Genomic DNA, 19759 nt, shown 5'->3' with positions numbered 1-19759 from the left:
TACCATCAATTTCAATATTCTTTGAAACTCAGTAAATCTATCTATAAATAATTCAAATTTGAAGTGCGTAGCATTTTATTATAGAAAATTAGTAAAAAATAATATAAATCACAACATTACAACGTTATTTTCCTATTGCAAAGGAATGGTAATCAAGAATGCTTAGAATTTGCCCACTTACAATTTCTAGATAATATAGCTACCTAATAATTGTGAGTCTGTGATAATTGGTGTTAAACTTTGAAGCTTCATATAAATTTATATATTATTGTTTCAACAGCTATAAACAAAGGATATGATGGTTAGTATTTAGAAGTCCAAATCTGAGTCATCAGAGTCAGAGTCATTTCTGCCTCTTATAGTCTTCTTTTGCAGCAGGTTTTTCTTTTCTACTTTCTTGGCGTCGGGTGGGTTGAGCAGGTCTCCATTGTACTCAATGGCGCCGCTCTGGGCGATGCGCCACTCCAGCATTTCAGTTGTGAAATCATCGCAGTTGCCGAGCTCAGTGAAACCAACAACAAAGTCCTTTGTTTTGCTGTCCTTCACCAGCGCTATCGTTGGAATCACTCGTATCCTTAGCCTCTCTGTCAAAATTAAAAAAAAAAGAAAACTCGAATTTAAACGAGCACTGTACAATCTCTGCATAATGAAAATTAAATGGAAAAAGCTTTATTTGGCGGAGTTGGGACTTTCAAGTCCTCTCTATCACTCAACCTCGACTTTACAGATACAATAAAATAAATAGAATATAAATAAATAAGAATAACTTACTACAATAAATAAACATTTGCTGCATAATGAGATAAGAGAAACACAATATAGTGTGTTTTAAGCCAATTGATTTTTACATTAGCTGTAAAAATACAACGAATATGAATTTATATATTACTTATTTGTTCATAGAGGTTCAAATTTATATATTTTCTACTGGGATAGTTTTGACATCTACAATTTCTGAGTTTCAAAAATTTGAGTTACGATACTTAAGTTGACATCACAGTTAGTTGAAGCATAAAATAGGAACAGAGTATGATAGTAGTCTAACTAAGTTTTCTGTATAGTTATAGGTTCACTTGAAACTGAATTTAACTGGAATTACAACTTACGATGATGACATCATCTAGAATTTTGTGTAAATAAAACTAAATACATAAATACTAAAAAGCTTATGCTGTTAGGGGTATTGGGGTGTTGAATAATAATGTAATGAGAATCCTCAATCCATTCAGTTTGATTGTACATTATCACTTTAGTAGGAATAGAAGTATTGATACTATTAACACTATTATTGTTCAGTTTATTATTTTTTTGTAAGGAATTTTGTTTATTTTAATTGATTGTAATTCATTCCATTTGTGTTGTATAGTTGAAGTGTGTGTACATAGTGAAAATTAAAATTCTAATTTGAATTTGAAATTTGAGATACAACATCTTGTGTATCTATCTCATATATAATTACTTCCAGCTCCATCCAATATAGCCATTGCATTATATAAAATATAATCAATATAGGCTACTGCAATATTTGCTAAATATAAAAATATTGCTGGGAAGGTTATTTCGTTTAATTTTTTTTTCAAGATGAATTACATACAGGTTCAAATCCGAGGCTGGCCACTAAAGGTAGGACATGCATGTATCATGCACACACATATTTTCATAATGCATATTTTGCAATCAGCAAGGCTTCTAACAGAAAATAAACCACTGGAGATTTTTTTTTGTGTAGTTGAGAAATTGATATTGTGGTAATTATTCATATTGAATGAAAAAGACTAAGAAATTGTCAAAAAACCACTGATTTATTGATAATTAGAAAGACCGGTTTCGGTTATTACACCATTGTCAATCTCTGATAAACTAAAACTAAATACAAGAGCAGCAGAATTTATACTAGTAGGCGAGTACTGCTATTGGTCGAGGGCATGAACGCCTGCCATTGGCCTAGCTAGACAGTCTCCTCCCCCTCAACGGTGTGACAAAATGGCGGCTTAAGCAACAGAATCGCCATGATAATAAAATTTACTTTTACAGTAGTAGAAAAAAAGAACCAAGAAAACAAGTGTGAAAGATAATAAAGCAAATACGTAAATGGAAAAACTATTGACTAATGTAAGCTTACAATTTCATGATAAAACTAAATTCGTAGTGTTGTATTGGTTGAAATGAATCTGGTCATTTAAACTATACTGGGAATTTTCCTTAATTACTCTTGTTATTTCTAAAGCCTCTAAAATATTCAAAGATCTGCCTTTGTTATTAACATGCAGAAACTCAACATTCTCCTTAACAGTGAACTTGTGATTATTTGTTATCAAATGTTCTGCAATGTTAGATTCCCCATTTTGTTTATTCCAATCTCTGATGTGTTCATTTGAAACTTCTACCAGTCTGACCCACATAACAAGCATTACAATCACCACATTTAAGTTTGTACATCCCGCTTTTATCCCAAATATCAATTTTGTCTTTACTCCAGCTAAATAGACTATTTAAAATCGGTTTTGTCATGAAAGCAACATGAAATCCATTCCTCTTCAATTCCCTACCTATCTTATCAGATACAAGGCCTAAATATGGGATTGTTATCCAAGTCTTCTCCTCACAGTTTGAGCCTACAAAGCTAGAATTGATTGAAATTTGTCTATTAATTTTACTCAATAATCGTCCACCATACTTTCTTCATACCCATTTGTGACAGCTATCTGTTTAATTTTAGTGATCTCAATATCAAAATCATGATGGCTCATAGGTATTGTTAGTGCTCTATAGACCATGCTATTGAAAGCAGCAAGTTTGTGAGAAATAGGATGACAAGAATGAAGAGGAATGATAACATCAGTATGGGTTGGTTTTCTGAAAATAGAAAACTTGTGAAAACCAGTGCTATGATCTATTCTTAAATCTAGAAAATTCAATACAGCTTACATTAGTCAATAGTTTTTCCATTTACATATTTGTTTTATTATCTTTCACACTTGTTTTCTTGGTTCTTTTTTTTGTACTAAAAGTAAATTTTATTATCATGGCGATTCTGTTGCTTAAGCCGCCATTTTGTCACACCGTTGAGGGGGAGGAGACTGTCTAGCTAGGCCAATGGCAGGCGTTCATGCCCTCGACCAATAGCAGTACTCGCCTACTAGTATGAATTCTGCTGCTCTTGTATTTAGTTTTAGTTTATCAGAGATTGACAATGGTGTAATAACCGAAACCGGTCTTTCTAACTATCAATAAATCAGTGGTTTTTTGACAATTTCTTTTTCATTCACTGGAAAATTACAAATTATAATGATAAAAAGATAATTTAACCTCAAATAGAGCAGAGAAAATAAAATTAACAAAAGGAATTGGAGTTGAAAAATCTAAAGCTGGGTTTACAACGGACTGAATAACAAAAGTTTTCAACATTTTTGTTAGTAACTGATGTTAATAACAAAAGTCGTTAACATAATTATGTTAAAAACAAGGATTTTTCTGTTAAAAACACGAGTTATTGACTTTTGTTAAGATAAATTTTTGACAATTCAGTCAAGTTAATAACGTTTTGTTAATAACTCGTGTTAACTCCGGTGTAAACGCAGCTTTACCTCAAAACATTTTGCTCGAAGCATTTCACTGTGATGAGACAACAATGTATGACGATATGATGTGTATCATGCATTTTTATCACGCATGTACCACCGTTAGTGGCCACCCTAAAGTTACATTTACACCAAATTTATTAACAAAATTTCAATAACTTAATTCTTATAGATTCTATTAGATATATCCAAGTTATCTATTGTTTTCGTCTTCTACGTCTGATTGTAATTCTCTTACCATCAGAGTAAATATGAATAATTCTAACATTATTATAAATGTTGTATACTTTCGACCAGGATGTGATAAACAAGTTTATTTTGATTTTTTTCCATGCTTGAGAATGAAATATTTTTTAATGATAATTTTAAATATATTTTTCTAGGGGATTATAATTTAATACATTTTTATCGTTGGAATAATAGTGATGATCCAGAATTTATAGATAACAAACTGATAGCATTATCTCATTTGATGAATTTATTAAATTTACAATCGTTTAATAATATAGTGAATTCGACTGGCAGAGTGTTTGATCTTGTTTTTTCAAGTATAGGAGTTGAAGTTCATCAGGAATCAGATGCTTTAGTAGCTGTTGATTCTGTTGTATCATCCTCCATTGAATATTGTAGTTGGGATACCAAAGAGCTGTTTTATAGTTGCTAGGCGTGAAAATGTGCCTCAAAAAGATAAATATTATGTATTTAGAAGAGCTAATACGTCAGAACTTAAAAAATTATTGAATGAATTAGACTGGAGTCAGTTATATTAATTAGATGATTTAGATATAGCAGTTGGATATTTTTATAAAATTTTGTTAGAATTTTTTGATATGTGTATACCATTGAAAGTACTAAGCCCTGAAAAGAAATATCCAATTTCTCACGAAATAATAAGGCTTTGCAAGAAGAATATATTAGCTAAAAAAAGGAAGAGATCACATTTTTTAATGAAGTTTTCAAAGAAGTTCGTGCAGATCTTAAAATAAAAATTAAAGTGGCATATATAAAATATATTTGGAATGTGGAGAATTCAGTTTCTAGAAATGTGAATTCTTTCTGGACATATGTAAAATTTTTGAAGTCTAAAACAAAATTTTGAATGAGATGACATATTGTAATGTTAAATATGAAGGTTAAAACATTCCAGATACTTTTGTCAATTTTTTCATATCAGTTTACAGGGAGGAAGATTTTAAATATAATATTGAAGATTTTTCCAAACAACATGGTTTTTATCCACAGCGATCTACAGAATCAAACTTATTATGTTTTTCATATTTTGTGAATAAGGCTCTCGATAATAAGGGTATTGTTGATGTAGTGTACACTGACTTTGAAAAAGCGTTTGATTCTCTCTCTTGAAACTCTCCAACAATGCATCATAAAAACTGATGCTTTTGTAGGTTTGTAGAGCATTGAATTCTCTTTGGAATGATGTATTATTTCACTATTCCAAGTTTACCTTTTATTGTTATAGCAGCTTCAATGTAGGGGGTGAAATTTTCATTGCTGCAACAAGTGTCAACTCAGCGGTTCCACACCTTCAACAAAGGGGATAAAGATCCGCACTTTTGTTCACCTACTAACTAGTCCAAATCAAGCTGCAAAGTCAAAAATTGTATCACAGACACCCCCTTCAAATGTCATTGTCAAACGATCAATTGTTGCAGCAATGAAAATTTCACCCCCCAGATTGAAGCTGCTATAACAATGAAAGGAAAACTTGGAAGAGTGAAATAAAACATCATTTCAAAGAGAATTCAATGCTCTACAAACCTACAAAAACATCAGTTTTTATGATGCATTGTTAAAGAGTTATAAGCCAAAAAAGAGGGAAAAATTGGATAAAACCTGATATTTTAACAATTACACACCTTCAAGAGCGAATATCTCGGGACTCTTGGGAATATCACACAATTCCACTGAACAAAAAGTGTAGAGAATTTATCAAGCTTCATTTTTGGATAGCTAGTTATGTCTGTTGAACACATTGTTCTCAAGATATGAGCGTGGAAGCAAAACGCTAAAAAATGCAACTTTTAAACCACCCTCATCCCCTTAGCACATAAGTGGAGAATGGGGACTTTTGATATGTTCTCCTTCTATGTCGAAAATTTTGTTTAACACATTGCCTCCGAATTCCTTTGTCAATTGGTCTATTGTTGCAAAAATGGAGATTTCATACTAAACAATAAAGCTGTTGCAAAAGGTGAAGGGAAATTCGTAAATGCGTGAAATTATGCATCAAATTGAAGAGAATTTAATGCCTTATAAGCTCAAAATCAGCATGGATTTTTCCCATCGATTTTTAAAAAGTTATGAGAAAAATTGGTGGCAAACGTGTTTTCATCAAAAATGTCACACCTTCAAGAGCGAATATCACGAAAACTGGAGGAGATGTAAAAAAAGTGTAGAATGAACTTTGTAGGAAATTATGTAAGCTTTAATTTGTTATATGACAGTCAAGTCCTTAGGATATGCGTTTTTTGAGTTTTATGCGAGAAACCAAAAAATGGTACCTTTAAACCATCTCCACCCCCTTAGCATAGGGGATAGGGGTGGGGACTTTTGATATGTTTACCTCCTTACTACCCTAAACAGAACTGAGGGGTCAAAAATTGTCTTCCCAACTCTTCCCTCTATAACCTTTCCTTGACTGGACTAAAACTTCAATAGTCTAACAAAATTAAGAAACCTTATTGATAGTGATACAGAGTGATTCTATAGACTGATTGAGTAATGTCAAGTTATTTCAGTGTTAGCACACAGTCTTGAAAATATTTATAAATCTTACATTTGAGAAGAAACATTAAAACTGAATTGTCCAGAAAAGTATTTTCAATCACTAGCTAAATTTCATATTGACCATTTGGCTACTATCCATGAAGGACAATAGATTCTGAAAATAAAATAAAATAAGTAGGCCTACCATGCAAAATTAAATAAAAATTATGATTTTTAGTACACAATAATTTTAGAGGGACATTTGGAGAATAAAAAATATTAAGCTGAAGTTACCTGTGAGGAAAGGACATCTTTCAACATTCAGTTTTAAGAACTTGGCTTCAAGATGCTTCTTGGCGAGGATTTTCAAGTGATGATCCACAATTTTACATCTAGGGGTGTCGTCTTTGTAGAAATGAACCACCATATCTGGTGATTTCTTTGTTGCATTGAAAAATTCCTTTTCCTCAGCAAGCTCTTCGTATTCACCATGACCCTGCAAAATGTGTTTGATGATTGGATTACGATTTCAATATTCAACTCCAATTTGTTATTTATCACCCATTTTAGCAAATATATTAAGTTCAATGTTAAAACTGCAATACTGGGGTGCCTATGTTAGAATGAAAACGTTTAGGCCTCCTTGCAACTGTATCAAGTTCAAACAAAGCAGGTTCAAACTGCATTAGTGAGCTTTATTATAATGTTAACAATTAGGCACTGTTGGAAATTTTGAGCAAGACGAATTCCACATTGTTATGAAAATGTAATTTAAAAAAGTTTAAGCCAGCCACTAACGTAACGTTTCATCAAACAAGTTCGACTGGTCAGCCCTACTGTGTAGCGTAACGTGAATTCAACTGGCAATCGCTTTCGACAATATCCAACATAATGGTCCATATTACATTAGGCCACCAGGCTGGGTCGTCAGTGGGACGGACATCATAGATCCAACAGTAGTGGCCGAGTGTAATAAAGCTTGCTGGGACACCATAGACCCACCAGTGGTGGCCGAGTGTAATAAAGCTTGCTGGGACACCATAGACCCACCTGTGGTGGCCGAGTGTAAAGCAAGCTGGGACACCATAAATCCACCAGTAGTGACCGAGTGTAATAAAGCTTGCTGGGACACCATAGACCCACCAGTGGTGGCCGAGTGTAAAGCAAGCTGGGACACCATAGACCCACCTGTGGTGGCCGAGTGTAGAGCAAGCTGGGACACCATAAATCCACCAGTAGTGGCCGAGTGTAATAAAGCTTGCTGGGACACCATAGACCCACCAGTGGTGGCCGAGTGTAAAGCAAGCTGGGACACCATAGACCCACCTGTGGTGGCCGAGTGTAAAGCAAGCTGGGACACCATAGATCCACCAGTAGTGGCCGAGTGTAATAAAGCTTGCTGGGACACCATAGACCCACCTGTGGTGGCCGAGTGTAAAGCAAGCTGGGACACCATAGATCCACCAGTGGTGGCCGAGTGTAAAGCAAGCTGGGACACCATAGATCCACCAGTGGTGGCCGAGTGTAAAGCAAGCTGGGACACCATAGATCCACCAGTGGTGGCCGTGTGTAAAGCAAGCTGGGACACCATAGACCCACCAGTGGCGGCCGAGTGTAAAGCAAGCTGGTACACCAGTGAGATGCCAGTAATTGTGACTGGACTGGCAACCCGAGTGATACACCAGCCTGACGCCAGAATATGGCGACCGACCGCCAGAATCTGGTGTCTCTGCTGGCGACCCTAGTGGAATGAGCGCAATAACAACTTATGCTCCAAGACTCGCTCAGACACTTGGTGTCTCACTGGTCGACAAATTTATATTGCAAACAACATAATCGTCAAATTTATTTGAAAATTAGATGAAAGATAAGATACATATTATTACAATATTGAACTTCCAATATTAATTGTTTTTTTTTATTGACAGAAAATGTAGAGCTGGCACGTTGCATGCCTCACGTACATATACTAACCCAATAAGAACTGGAGGTAACAGTGATTAAAACCAGCCAAGCTAGACGAAAAACAGCTTCCTCAATCACTGTTGCCTCCAGTTTTTATTGAGCTCAGTATGTAGGTAAGAGCCGCATGAAACGTGCCAGCTATACATTTTCTGTCAATAAGCCCCTTAAGGTATGGGCGGCAGCTACTGTATTGAATGATAAATACACAACAATTGAAAATTAAATTTCAAATATTAAAAAAATAACACATTACGCTATAAAAAACTATACAATAAATCATTGCGCTATAAAAGCTATACAATAAATACAAGCTGGAATAGCAACTTCTACATTGTGTGCTGAATACTGTAAACAAAAATCAAAATAGAGTTCATAATAAAATCCAATTGACGAGTACATACGTTTGAAAGCCATATTTGTTTCTGTTTAGCATGTTCTTTCAACTGTTTGAGCCTCTGCTGTCTCAACTGTTCGATTCCATCACTATCCAATTCGTCAAGTCTTTGAAGCTCTGAATCCAAATGTTTTTCAACCTGTTCAGCAACTTGAAGTACTTGATTTTTAATTATACTCTCCATATCTCAACTGGAATGAATAAGACACATTACATCATCATACAAACGCTTATAAAAATTTAAAAAATTATGATCAACATTATGTAGGCTTAAACATACTTCATGTATTTGAGACATGGTTTTGGCCTACAAGAAATTATATAGGTATTTTATAAATATATATCATTATAACATAAATAATAATGAACGATTAGTAGAGGTATTACTTTAGAAAATCAATTTATATTTGATAAAGCCTCAGTTTTGGATAGGGGATGGAACAAAGTGACGTACAATATTATAGTAAAAATGTAAAATTGGAAATGAAAAACTTCAACAGACCACTCTCTCAAAGGTCGTTTTTAAAAACAATAATTTATCGCCGATATAACACTGAAACTATACCTAGAATGTCCCCCGATTGGTTGTGATTAAGTTGGCCAACCTACAATCAAAAGACATTCTGGGTATTTACTGGGCGAGAAATCGGTGTTTGTGGAAACAACCAATGACATACCATACACTCGATGGAACACAACCTACAAATCACTCAAACATTGAGTTGAACAAGGATTATTGTGAATAGAAATGCTGGCGGACTTCAGATTCATTATATTCAACTGGGGGCCACGAGAATAGTTTCGCCCCCTGTCCCCAAGCTGGAAGTGAGCAGATAAAAATGGGGCCAAATTTCTCACTCGCACATATCATTTTCCCTCCCTTTACATGCCTACTATAAAAAAGTGCTTAGAATAAAATAGAAACATCAGTCGGAGACAAGAAGAGGACTTACTTTACCCTAATCTCAACAATTCCAGCAGCATGTAGGGAAGACAAGGGCCAGAACTATTTTCAAGGCCTCTAATGAGGCTGTTTTATACCAAACCAACGGTCGTTCAAATTAATTTGAAGCGGTTGAATATACCAGCATTCAACTCAAGACTTGAAAGTTGGCTTGGGAGAAAGCTATTTTATTCCATTCAGGTATATTTTCTGGACGACTTGGTAGGTCTTGTTTAATTCATGCTGCCATCTCGGTAGTTATAATGTAGAAAGTTATAATAATAATAAATCATTTTATTCGTACACGGTATAATCAAAAGAATGAGTTGAGTATAACAAATTCTAACAATGACTAACTTATACTACGTAAACAAAATGTTTGACAATAGATTAAACTAACAAGAGTTGGCTCTTGAAGATGCAAGGTAATTCCTCATCAATAAATTTGATAGATTCAACACATTCAGTAACTTAAATTCATTCAACACGTTCAACAAATTCAGTCACTTCAGCAAATCCAATACATTTAATACATTAGACAAATCCAATAAATTTAACAATTCCAGTTAACTTAATTAACTCAATTAGTTTACAGACTTCACTTTCAATAGAAAGAACCTACTCAATCAACAATAATCATTTTAAAATATTTCCATGTAAATTTCCATTTCTATCGAATAGAATCATTATTGATTATGTAGCCCTAACGATTTCAGAGACCATGGCATCCATTCTTGCGATTGCCTTCGTAGTATACTGATCCTGAGGTTTTCGTAAGAGGGACGAATAAGAAGAAAATGCAGCATTGTTTCTAAGTGTTATTCACATATACGGGGCATATTTTTTGCAGGTCAATTTTGATACCTCTTACCATTAATTTGAATAAATGTACCTTTTGCCGATAATCTCAATTGTGTTATGCACCAAATCATTCGAATTGGCTGTTGAAAAGTAAGCTCTTATTCCAGTACCAAATCAGGATTGAACATTCTATACAAAGACATTTGAGAACTGTCAGACCCACATCTATCCTCCTCTATCATCCTCCCTGAATACGCTTCCAGGATTCTATATCTGTTGTTCAACAGATCCACTGCATGAAATCCATATTCCGGCCATAAATCCCAAACTGAACAGATTCTAACTCCCTCTTTATATAAGACGTCCCATTACTGTCAAAGCTTGTTTTTAATAGAAGACGATAACACACATGAGGGTACCTAGACTCTGCCATGTTTACAATTTTGATCAACCATGACAGGCATCTTTCAAAGACATGAAGCTAGAGTTTCGGCCTACCAGTCTCCAATCTGACACTCTGCCAACTCGGCGTCGACCGAATCAGCAGCAGCAGACGCATCAATAAAAATAACTGTGCTACCTCTATTGCTTTTTTATAACCCAAACCCCAAACCTCTGTACCATAAAGGCAGGATGGAATAACAACGATATCAAATAACTTCATCCTTTCTATCCATTTCTCTGATCTGACTCTAGATAAAACATTTATCGCCACTGTTGATTCATGTATTAAGATCGTAATGCGCGACTTTATCACTCGCGCAAAACAATTTTGCAAGAGCGATAAAGAAGCATTACGCACGAATTACATACAATATTTTTTTTCTAAAAATGCGTGTAAAAAAAGAATTTACATACTCAATTCTCCTCGTAAAACAGCTTATTTCTGAGGAGAATCTACTTTTTCGCTTGCTAACCATCCGCGCATGCGCAGTAAATTTTTTTACGCTTGCAAATCATTCGCGCATGCGCAGAAGAGTTTATTTACACTCGCCAATCAGCTGATGGTAAGCAGCTCGCCAAAAGGTCAGATCTTACCTAAAAAGTCGGTAATTGTAACTCCGCCGATATAAGTAATTTAACAGGTTTGGACAGTTGTAGAAAAAATTTTGTATGTAATTCGTGCGTAATGCTTCTTTATCGCTCTTGCAAAATTATCACGCTCTGCTTTGTGTCACGTGATAACTGTTTTACGCGAGCGATAAAGTCGCGCATTACGCTCTTAATACATAAATAGCTATTCTATAACTGCAAAAACCTGTTAAATTACTTATATCTGGAGGAGTTAATAATAATTCGTCTACACTGATATCCAACATGGCTGCAGAACTGGTTCAATTACTGACTTTTTAGGACTCTCCTCAGAAATAAGCTGTTTTACAAGGAGAATTGAGTATGTAAATTCTCGTTTCATGCGCAGTTGTAGAAAAATAATTATACTGGCAAATTATTTCTATTCTTTCCTCCCCGAGCTTGAAATTGAATTTATGACATTTGCTTAATAGACCCCTATGAAATGTCAATTTTTTGGTTTTTTAGCATTCACCTTGAAACCTACTCCTGCACTGTATTGGTTCAAACATTTCAATCTATTTCACAGGCCATGCAATCATCTCTCTCTGAAAAACGACTCTATCAGAGCGAGAGGGCGAAGAAGAGGGGACTGGCAGGGTCCCCTTGCAACACGACTCTAGTCATTGCTAATGGCTCAGAATAAACCCCTTTGGACCTATTTTCAACTAGGTCTACTAAAGTTAAGTTACAATACAGGTTTTGAAAGATTTTAATAATTCTCCTACTTATTACAAGTGTTCTCAATTTTTGCCAAAGGCGATCATGAGGGACGGAGTCGAAAGTGGATTCATAATCAATGAAAATAGTGTACTTTCCTTTTTTAAATTGCATATAATATTTAACTATTCTGTCTAGTACAAAAATATTGCCAATGCATGAACGACCTTTACGAAATCCCGACTGACTCTCCTCCATCATTCCACACTCATCCGCCCACAGTGCCAATCTGTCCGTTATTATGCCGGTGAAAAGTTTGAGGATACAATTTCCAATAGCTATACCTCTGCAGTTCTTGTTGAAAGTTGCCATATCAGTCTAATCAAATCTATGAATTCTCGAAGTTTATTGCTGTCATTGCTGCTAACATCAGTAGAAGTACTTTCTTTTAATCCCAGGATTATGCTGAATTTGTCTGTGATGCTGGATTCATAAATTATAGGTAATACTTGCTTCTCAAAATTAATCATAATATGCCGAATCATAATCATGAAGCTGCCTCTCCAGTAGACCTTGCAGCTTTTTTGATACAATGTCTAAGACCATATTTGCCCCCTGAGGGTTAGGGGAGCTTTGAGTCCAACATTGTACTCGAGAATATGTTGAAAACCAGAATTCACCCACAGTATCCCTGCTTGTCGTAGGAGGCGACTAAAAGGGACCCCCCCTTTCCAAAGCCATTCTTCTCCTTCTTAATATTCTTTGGAACTTTACATTTCTAGAATGGCACTTTTCCATTGACTTAGCTTTGTGCCATTCTTTTTCTATCTGTCGGTCTTCCTTGGCCATATTCTTACTTCTTCTTAGGCCAACCCAAGGTGTTATGTGGACCGTGCTGATGGGTGGTACTTTTATAAGGTGTGTCTAACGGTGCCTGCAGGATACCAGATGCCCTCCTGTAGTATTTAGCCTTGCCTGGACATGCGGGGCTCTGTCTGGGTTGACTCCACTACCCTAGCTGTTCGTGGGAGCCACATGAACAAACCAAACACCAGTTAACTCTAACTGTTTCCTAGCCTTCATACCCACGGGATCTGCCCCTTCAGGGCAGTTTCGGAGGGGCAAAACGAAAAACCCAAGAAACCAGAGATGGGTAAAACTCCAAGCACAAATGTAGGTCAAGAGGTTGAGTCGAGGGTGACCAGGCGACCCATCCTTCAGCGGAAGGACCTACAAAAAGGCCAGGAGTGGAACTCACGTAATAAACACTAAGGAATTTCAACTTCAAATGCCCTGAATTTATTCATTTTGCTGTTATATTTTACGCCATAAGAGACAATGCAGAGCTAACGAGCAAAAAGACCTCTGCGCGTCTAAAGGTATAATTCCTTAACCTTCTGCCAGTCGCGCTGTTGTAAAAAGTACAACAGTGTCAGTTTTTTTTGCTGCATGAAAGTATTGAATGGAGTGGTGTCAGTGAATGAATCACCTATGCATTCCAAACCATTCCCCCCATCACTCCCCTGAGTTGCAGTATCAACAAGGCAATGGTTCAGTGACTGAACTTCAGTCTTTAGGTGCCATTTAGTCGCGACAGTGCATAAGTCGCACTGTGCATAAGATAGAGAAAGACTGTATACGGGGACTGTAAACGAACCAATAACACAGAATTGATGGCTTTGCTTGATGTACCTTATTGGGCTATGAAATGGTAATGATCCAAATGTTCATAGGCGTAAAATAATTTAAGAAGATGGAAAAAGTAATTATACAATTAATTAATTAATATGTTTTGAAAGTAAACAGAGTACATAACACTTGGAAAATTGGATGTTCTACAAAATACAACACGCGACTGCTCGTGTGATTGACTACCGGAAGGTTAACGACGACAAGAGGCTAAGGACAACTTGAGCACAATACCTACTGTAGGCTATAAATATATTTATTTTTATACCCTTATCTGGTTCTCAATAAAAATTATTAAAATAAAGCCACTCAAGAGTCCTAAAGGTACATAAATTTGGTATTAGGACGGATTTGTTTGGTACTATGTTGGTTGCAAGGTTAAGGTTGCTTCCATGCTGAAAAAACATGCCTGTGCAAACGAGAAAAATGTAGTGAATAGTAAAAGTAAGTTAAATAAAAGTATTGAAAACGTAAATCTCAGCTTAATTCTTGACGAGCTCGAACAATTGAGTATAAACTATGTAGCTTTAAATAGTAGGCTAGAATCTGTTGAAAAGAAAAGTGATTTGTGTCAGCATGTAGATTTAACCTGTAGTGACAAAGTTCACGAAGTGCTGATAATTCGGTAAGTGAAAAAAATATTCTACTAAACATGCATGATTCATCTCAGGATAAAAGGCCAGCCAAACAAGTTAAACTGTACAGCAGTGCAGTAAAAACTGTAAATTCTAATAAATCAAGTTAGCAGACTTTATTGTTGAATAATGTTTGATTGATGAATGTTATGTGGGATCTGTTATGTTGAAATATGAGGGATGGTAGATATTAGATTAAACTTTGACGTGTCATATACTGCGGGATCGTTGCTCCCTTAATGCAGTTTAATAATTGTGACGAACAAGAAAAGTAAAGTAAGTAAAGTAATCAGTGAAAGAACAAACAATTCTTGAAAATAAAAAATCCAGATCAATAAGCACTGCAAATCAAAAAGTGAATAGGACTAAGACTAGATCAACTGATCAATCAAGTACTACCAAATCTAAATTTATTACAGGTAGCTCTAAGGCAGTGCATAACTTAACCACAGTAGGAAGAAAAGATTTTCTGTTTGTCTCTCGGTTTGGACCAAATACTAAGGACTCTGATGTTAAGGAATTTATGAATGAAAAAATACCAGCAGATTATGTCGTTGAAAGGTTGTCATCTAAATTCCCAGATGAGTACTCATCATTTAAAATAGGAGTCCCATCCCAGATACTGAGCGAGATGTATTCGGCTGACTTTTGGCCTAGCAATGTTTTTGTTTCTACATTTTTTAATGGAATACAAAAACAGACTAGAATGAAAACTTTTGATTCAAGTGATTTAAACTTAAATGGTCAGAGTCCGAGAGATTAACCATGACTCACTCTAACAAATGTATCACTGGTGAAAAACTAAAGACAATCTTTGTAAATGTTCAGTGTCTTAGAACAAAAATTAACTTGGTCTCACTTTTCGTTCATAACATGTGTCCTGACATACTGTGCATTAGTGAACATCATCTAAAAATTCAAGAACAGGAATACTTCAATGTAATAGAAAATTTAAAATTTGCTACTGGATTTTTTCGCATAACTCACAGGAATGGAGGAACTGCGATATACCTGAGGGAGAATTTAAGTTTTGATCGTCTGGATCTGAGTACCTTCAGTGCTGAGCTAGATATTGAACTTGCAGGAGTAAAGATTGATGAGTATTCTGTTATTATCGTCTCAGTCTATCGCTCTCCAAATGGCAATATTGAACATTTTTTCAATGCTATGGACAAATGTCTTTCAAGTTTAAGTAATTTGCACTTGCCTATTGTACTTGGTGGTGATTTGAATATCCAGTTAAATGTTAATGACAGTATCTATCACACATTTAGGTGTATTCTCCAAAGTCATGGAATGTACATTACAAATCATGCGCCCACACGAGGAAATAATTGCTTGGATACTGTTGCTACTTCTCTTGACACTTGGAGCTATAATGTAGTTGTTCAGGACCCTTTGATTGCCGATCACGATGCAGTGGTGATAGATGTTTGGCGGAGCGTGATGAGTGACACCCCCCATACCTTGCCATGGCACAATCTTTATAAAAAATCAGTGAGAAAAATCGATCCTGATAAGTTTCCACTATTGAAGATGGCATTAGCTAATGTGAACTGGACAATGATACTTTCTGGCTGTACGGATAACCCTGGAGAGTTATTTGATACATTTTTCAAAAAATTCACAGAAGTATTTGAAAACATTTTTCCTTCAAGACCACAGAAGCTACAAAGTTACCAGACTCATAATTAAAGGAAAAATAAGTGATGGTACACACCTAGACTTCAATTGCTCAAGAATATTGTTCTGTCACTAAACTATCAGAGCAGGGCTAGCCTCAATGATGAGGATAAAAAGAAATATAATGAGCAATATCTCAGGGCAAAACAAATATATAGACAAGAAGTAGATCTAGCTAAACGGGAGGCCAACATAAGTACAATTAACCAAGCCTCTAATAAGTGTAAGGCAGCTTGGAACCTGGTCAGGTCCATCACTGGGTCTGCTTGTCGGAGGGTGAGGCCTAAAGTCACTGCCAGCCCCGATGAGTTCAATCATTTTCTCATTCAGCAGGTCGAGAGGATAGTAGAGTCGATTCCAGGGAGAAGTGAAGCAGATGAAGACTTCCACGTGCCAGGAAATCACAACACAGTCTTTGATAGGTGGGACCCAGTAACAGCAGACGATATCATTCTGATGGTAAAGAGTTTCAAAGGTAAAAGTACCCAGGATATATATGGTGTGTCAGTTGACCTATTGAAAGCTATTATTGAGGAGATTGCTCACCCCCTCAGCATTGTCTTGAACTACTGCCTAGAGGCAGGCTATTTCCCTTCTGATCTGAAGCTTGCCAGAACTGTACATGTCTTCAAGAAGGGAGATCCATCAGACATGGGTAGCTACAGGCCCATCTCAATTATTCCAGCTCTGGCAAAGATTTTTGAGGTGTGCATGAAGAAGCAGCTGGTTCTCTACTTTGAAAGAAGAGACCTATTTACAAACGCCCAGCATGGATTCAGGCAGGGAAAGTCAACGGTCACTGCGGTATCACAGCTAGTTGCTGAGATCCTCAACTCTTTTGAGGCGGGTGACTCAGTGTCTCTTGCTCTGGCGGACTTGAGCAAGGCTTTTGAGTGTGTTTCACACGATATTCTCCTCAAGAAACTGGCTGCTTATGGAGTGCGCGGTCCAGTCCTTGCCACCTTCAGAGCCTACCTTTCTGATAGGAGGCAGGTTCTTACCTTTGATGGAGCGAACTCAGGTCCACTACGGGTTTGTCACGGAGTGCCACAAGGTTCAGTGATTGGTCCTGTTCTGTTCCTGGTAATGATAAATGACCTTGGATTTATGGGCAACATCCTCATGTTTGCTGACGATGCCACTATTTTCGCAAGGGGTAGAGCACCAGATTTGTCCAAGAGGTTGGCAGCAGATATTTTTGAGCAGGCGAAGCAGTGGTTCACCAGCAACGAGCTGATGCTTAATGAAAGCAAAACCCAGGAGACAACATGCACTCTTGTTCGGGAGCAGCTTGACGATCTCACAGAAGTGAAGCTACTGGGTTTTACACTGGATGCTAAACTTGGCTGGAGTAGCCACATTGATAACATCTGTAGGAAACTAGCCAGAGTGATGTACCTACTGAGACGTCTGAAGCCATTAATCTCCAGGAAGCATCTGGTGGAGGTGTATTTTGCTGTTTCATAGCCATATCAACTATGGACTTCAGTTATGGGGGCATGCTCCAGGCTGTAAAGATGTACTGCTCCAGCAGAAGAAGGCTCTAAGGATCCTAGATTCGGCGGGATACTTGGACCACTGCCGATCCATCTTTATCAAGCTGAGAATACTCACGGTATACAATCAATATATCTGGATCTCCCTGTTGCACGCAAGGGATAATTTCACAAGAAGAGAAGACAGACACTCCTACAACACCAGAGGAAAAGCGAAAATAGACATCCCTTTCTGCAGACTGCGTAAGAAGAAGGATTGTTTCCCAATACTAGCCCTGAGGATTTACAACGCCTTATCTGACAGTGTGAAGAACTTGGACGACAGGAGCTTCAGAACAAAAATCAAAAACTGGTTAATAGAGTCTCCATTCTGTTCAGTGGAGGAATACTTTGAAGCCACTAGAAACATCAGCTAACGTCGAGTGATAATTAATGTAATGCATACAGGCAAGGTCATCTTGAAAAAGTTTAAATATTACTATTCTTAAATGTTTTTTATATGTTTGACTAAGTTTATAAACGTAAATAAGGGTTTATTACGAACATAGTTATATGTCAACTCTACGACAAGGACCAAGTCAGGTCTACTTTCTGACACAGTCAATCCAGTTATCTGGTCATGACTAAGGAGAGAAGTAAGTAAGTATGAAGTAATTTTGTTAAACAAAGTTATTTACACAGCGGTCTTTATTATCCTCAATAACCTAACGTTGCCTACTGTATAAAGGAAAGAAAGTAGGGCTATTCAAATTACATTAGTTTAGTATAAAAATAGAACTAGGCCTACCTTCAGATCAAATTAGTTATCTGAACTGAATATTCTTTCTAGCAGAATAATTTTAGGTAACTTCGATACTATAAAACATACAAATTTTAACGAAAACCAGTAAAAATGTTACACATGTTCATAGCAATAATAGCAACCCACGTAAAATGAGTGGTTTGTTCTAGATTCAACATTTAACTTGTAAAAGTAGTAAGCAATTAAATTAAATTTCTAGTTTTACATTTATATTTAAGAAATAAAATGAATGTACGTACGTTGAACACTCAATTTATAAATAATTAATTTTCTTTCAAAATCTAGAATGTTATTTTTTTCAAAATAACCTAAAATCTCACAACACTACAACACGGAACACGAACAAAACCTAGAAATCTCGATTTCAAGTTCTTTTGTTTTCGACTTTTTGAACATCGATATCAAGAATAGAATAGAATCGATATCAAGAGCTCGACGGAGCTGACAAATATTTCAATAACTTGATTGAATCAATCAAATAATTATCATTTTTATCAATATTGGCAGGATAAATAATAATTTGATTTCATTATATAAATTTCGAACAGCAAGCAATATTCATTGTATATATAATAATTTTGTCCTCAATAATGATATTTACTGTCAATGTCTTTGAATCGCTACTTGATACTCTTATCATCGATAAAAAAATTTCCGATTTTTCTGCTATCGATGTGAAAGGATCGATGGTCATTTACGGCTGAATATTGACAAAATAATAATACTGGAAAGGTTATTTTAGGTATTATCAGAGAAAACTCCTATAATTATTGTTTATAACCTACTGCTATTATTAATTCTGTGGTATTATGCAACGTGTTTGTTATGTTACTTATTGTTTGTAGGTTTAATCATTAACACAAAGTTTAATTCACCAAGATATATTTATTTCAGTAAGCACTAAGCATAACTCACAAGCACACGAAATACAAGTTCATGATTCGAGAGTCGATACAAAACATACTCGATAGTTACATCAATATATCGATATCACAGTATCGATATATATATTATCATGACATCTCCCTTTTTCAAAAGCAAAATTCATTCAATTCATTTTTCAATTAAACACAATATTGCAAGTGAAATTTATATCATAAACATAATTTTCTTACATAATATAATCAATAAAATACTTTTACAAAACATAATCTTTCAAATATTTAGGAGCTTTAATATTTCTTTTTGGACGTTCACTCACCTTACTATTATCAGTTTCATCAATTCTATCATCAGCAACATCATAAGCAAATGGGATGATTTCATTTTCGTTTGTATTCATATCTGAATTTTCATTATTATTTTCTGAATTATA

At 35.7% G+C, this 19759-nt stretch overlaps 1 protein-coding gene across 2 annotated transcripts; it reads right to left on the bottom strand.

Annotated features, from left to right (window-relative positions):
- Positions 1-57: 57 nt before the first annotated feature.
- On the bottom strand, positions 58-18831 carry LOC111053342 (thioredoxin domain-containing protein 9). Of its 2 annotated transcripts, none has more exons than XM_022340209.2 (4): positions 18684-18831; positions 8672-8855; positions 6600-6801; positions 58-584 (listed from the first exon to the last, which is right to left on the bottom strand). In XM_022340209.2, the coding sequence occupies exons 2-4, from the start codon at positions 8846-8848 to the stop codon at positions 310-312; spliced, it is 654 nt and encodes a 217-aa protein (XP_022195901.1). In that variant the 5' UTR covers positions 8849-8855; positions 18684-18831; the 3' UTR covers positions 58-309. The 2 variants fall into 2 exon arrangements, with proteins under 2 accessions (XP_022195901.1, XP_022195907.1); XM_022340215.2 differs by having other exon boundaries at positions 18430-18802.
- Positions 18832-19759: the final 928 nt, after the last annotated feature.

This window comes from Nilaparvata lugens, chromosome 7 (assembly GCF_014356525.2).
Source record: "Nilaparvata lugens isolate BPH chromosome 7, ASM1435652v1, whole genome shotgun sequence".
NCBI lineage: Eukaryota > Metazoa > Arthropoda > Insecta > Hemiptera > Delphacidae > Nilaparvata > Nilaparvata lugens.
This window is presented reverse-complemented; position numbering and strand designations above follow the sequence as displayed.

Excerpts from the sequence above, each read along its gene's own strand:
- LOC111053342 (XM_022340209.2), bottom strand. The coding sequence starts at position 8,848 with ATGGAGAGTATAATTAAAAATCAAGTACTTCAAGTTGCTGAACAGGTT. Across the intron at positions 6,802-8,671 it reads AACAAATATGGCTTTCAAAC|GGTCATGGTGAATACGAAGA; the intron begins GTATGTACTCGT and ends CACATTTTGCAG. Across the intron at positions 585-6,599 it reads AAGATGTCCTTTCCTCACAG|AGAGGCTAAGGATACGAGTG; the intron begins GTAACTTCAGCT and ends TAATTTTGACAG.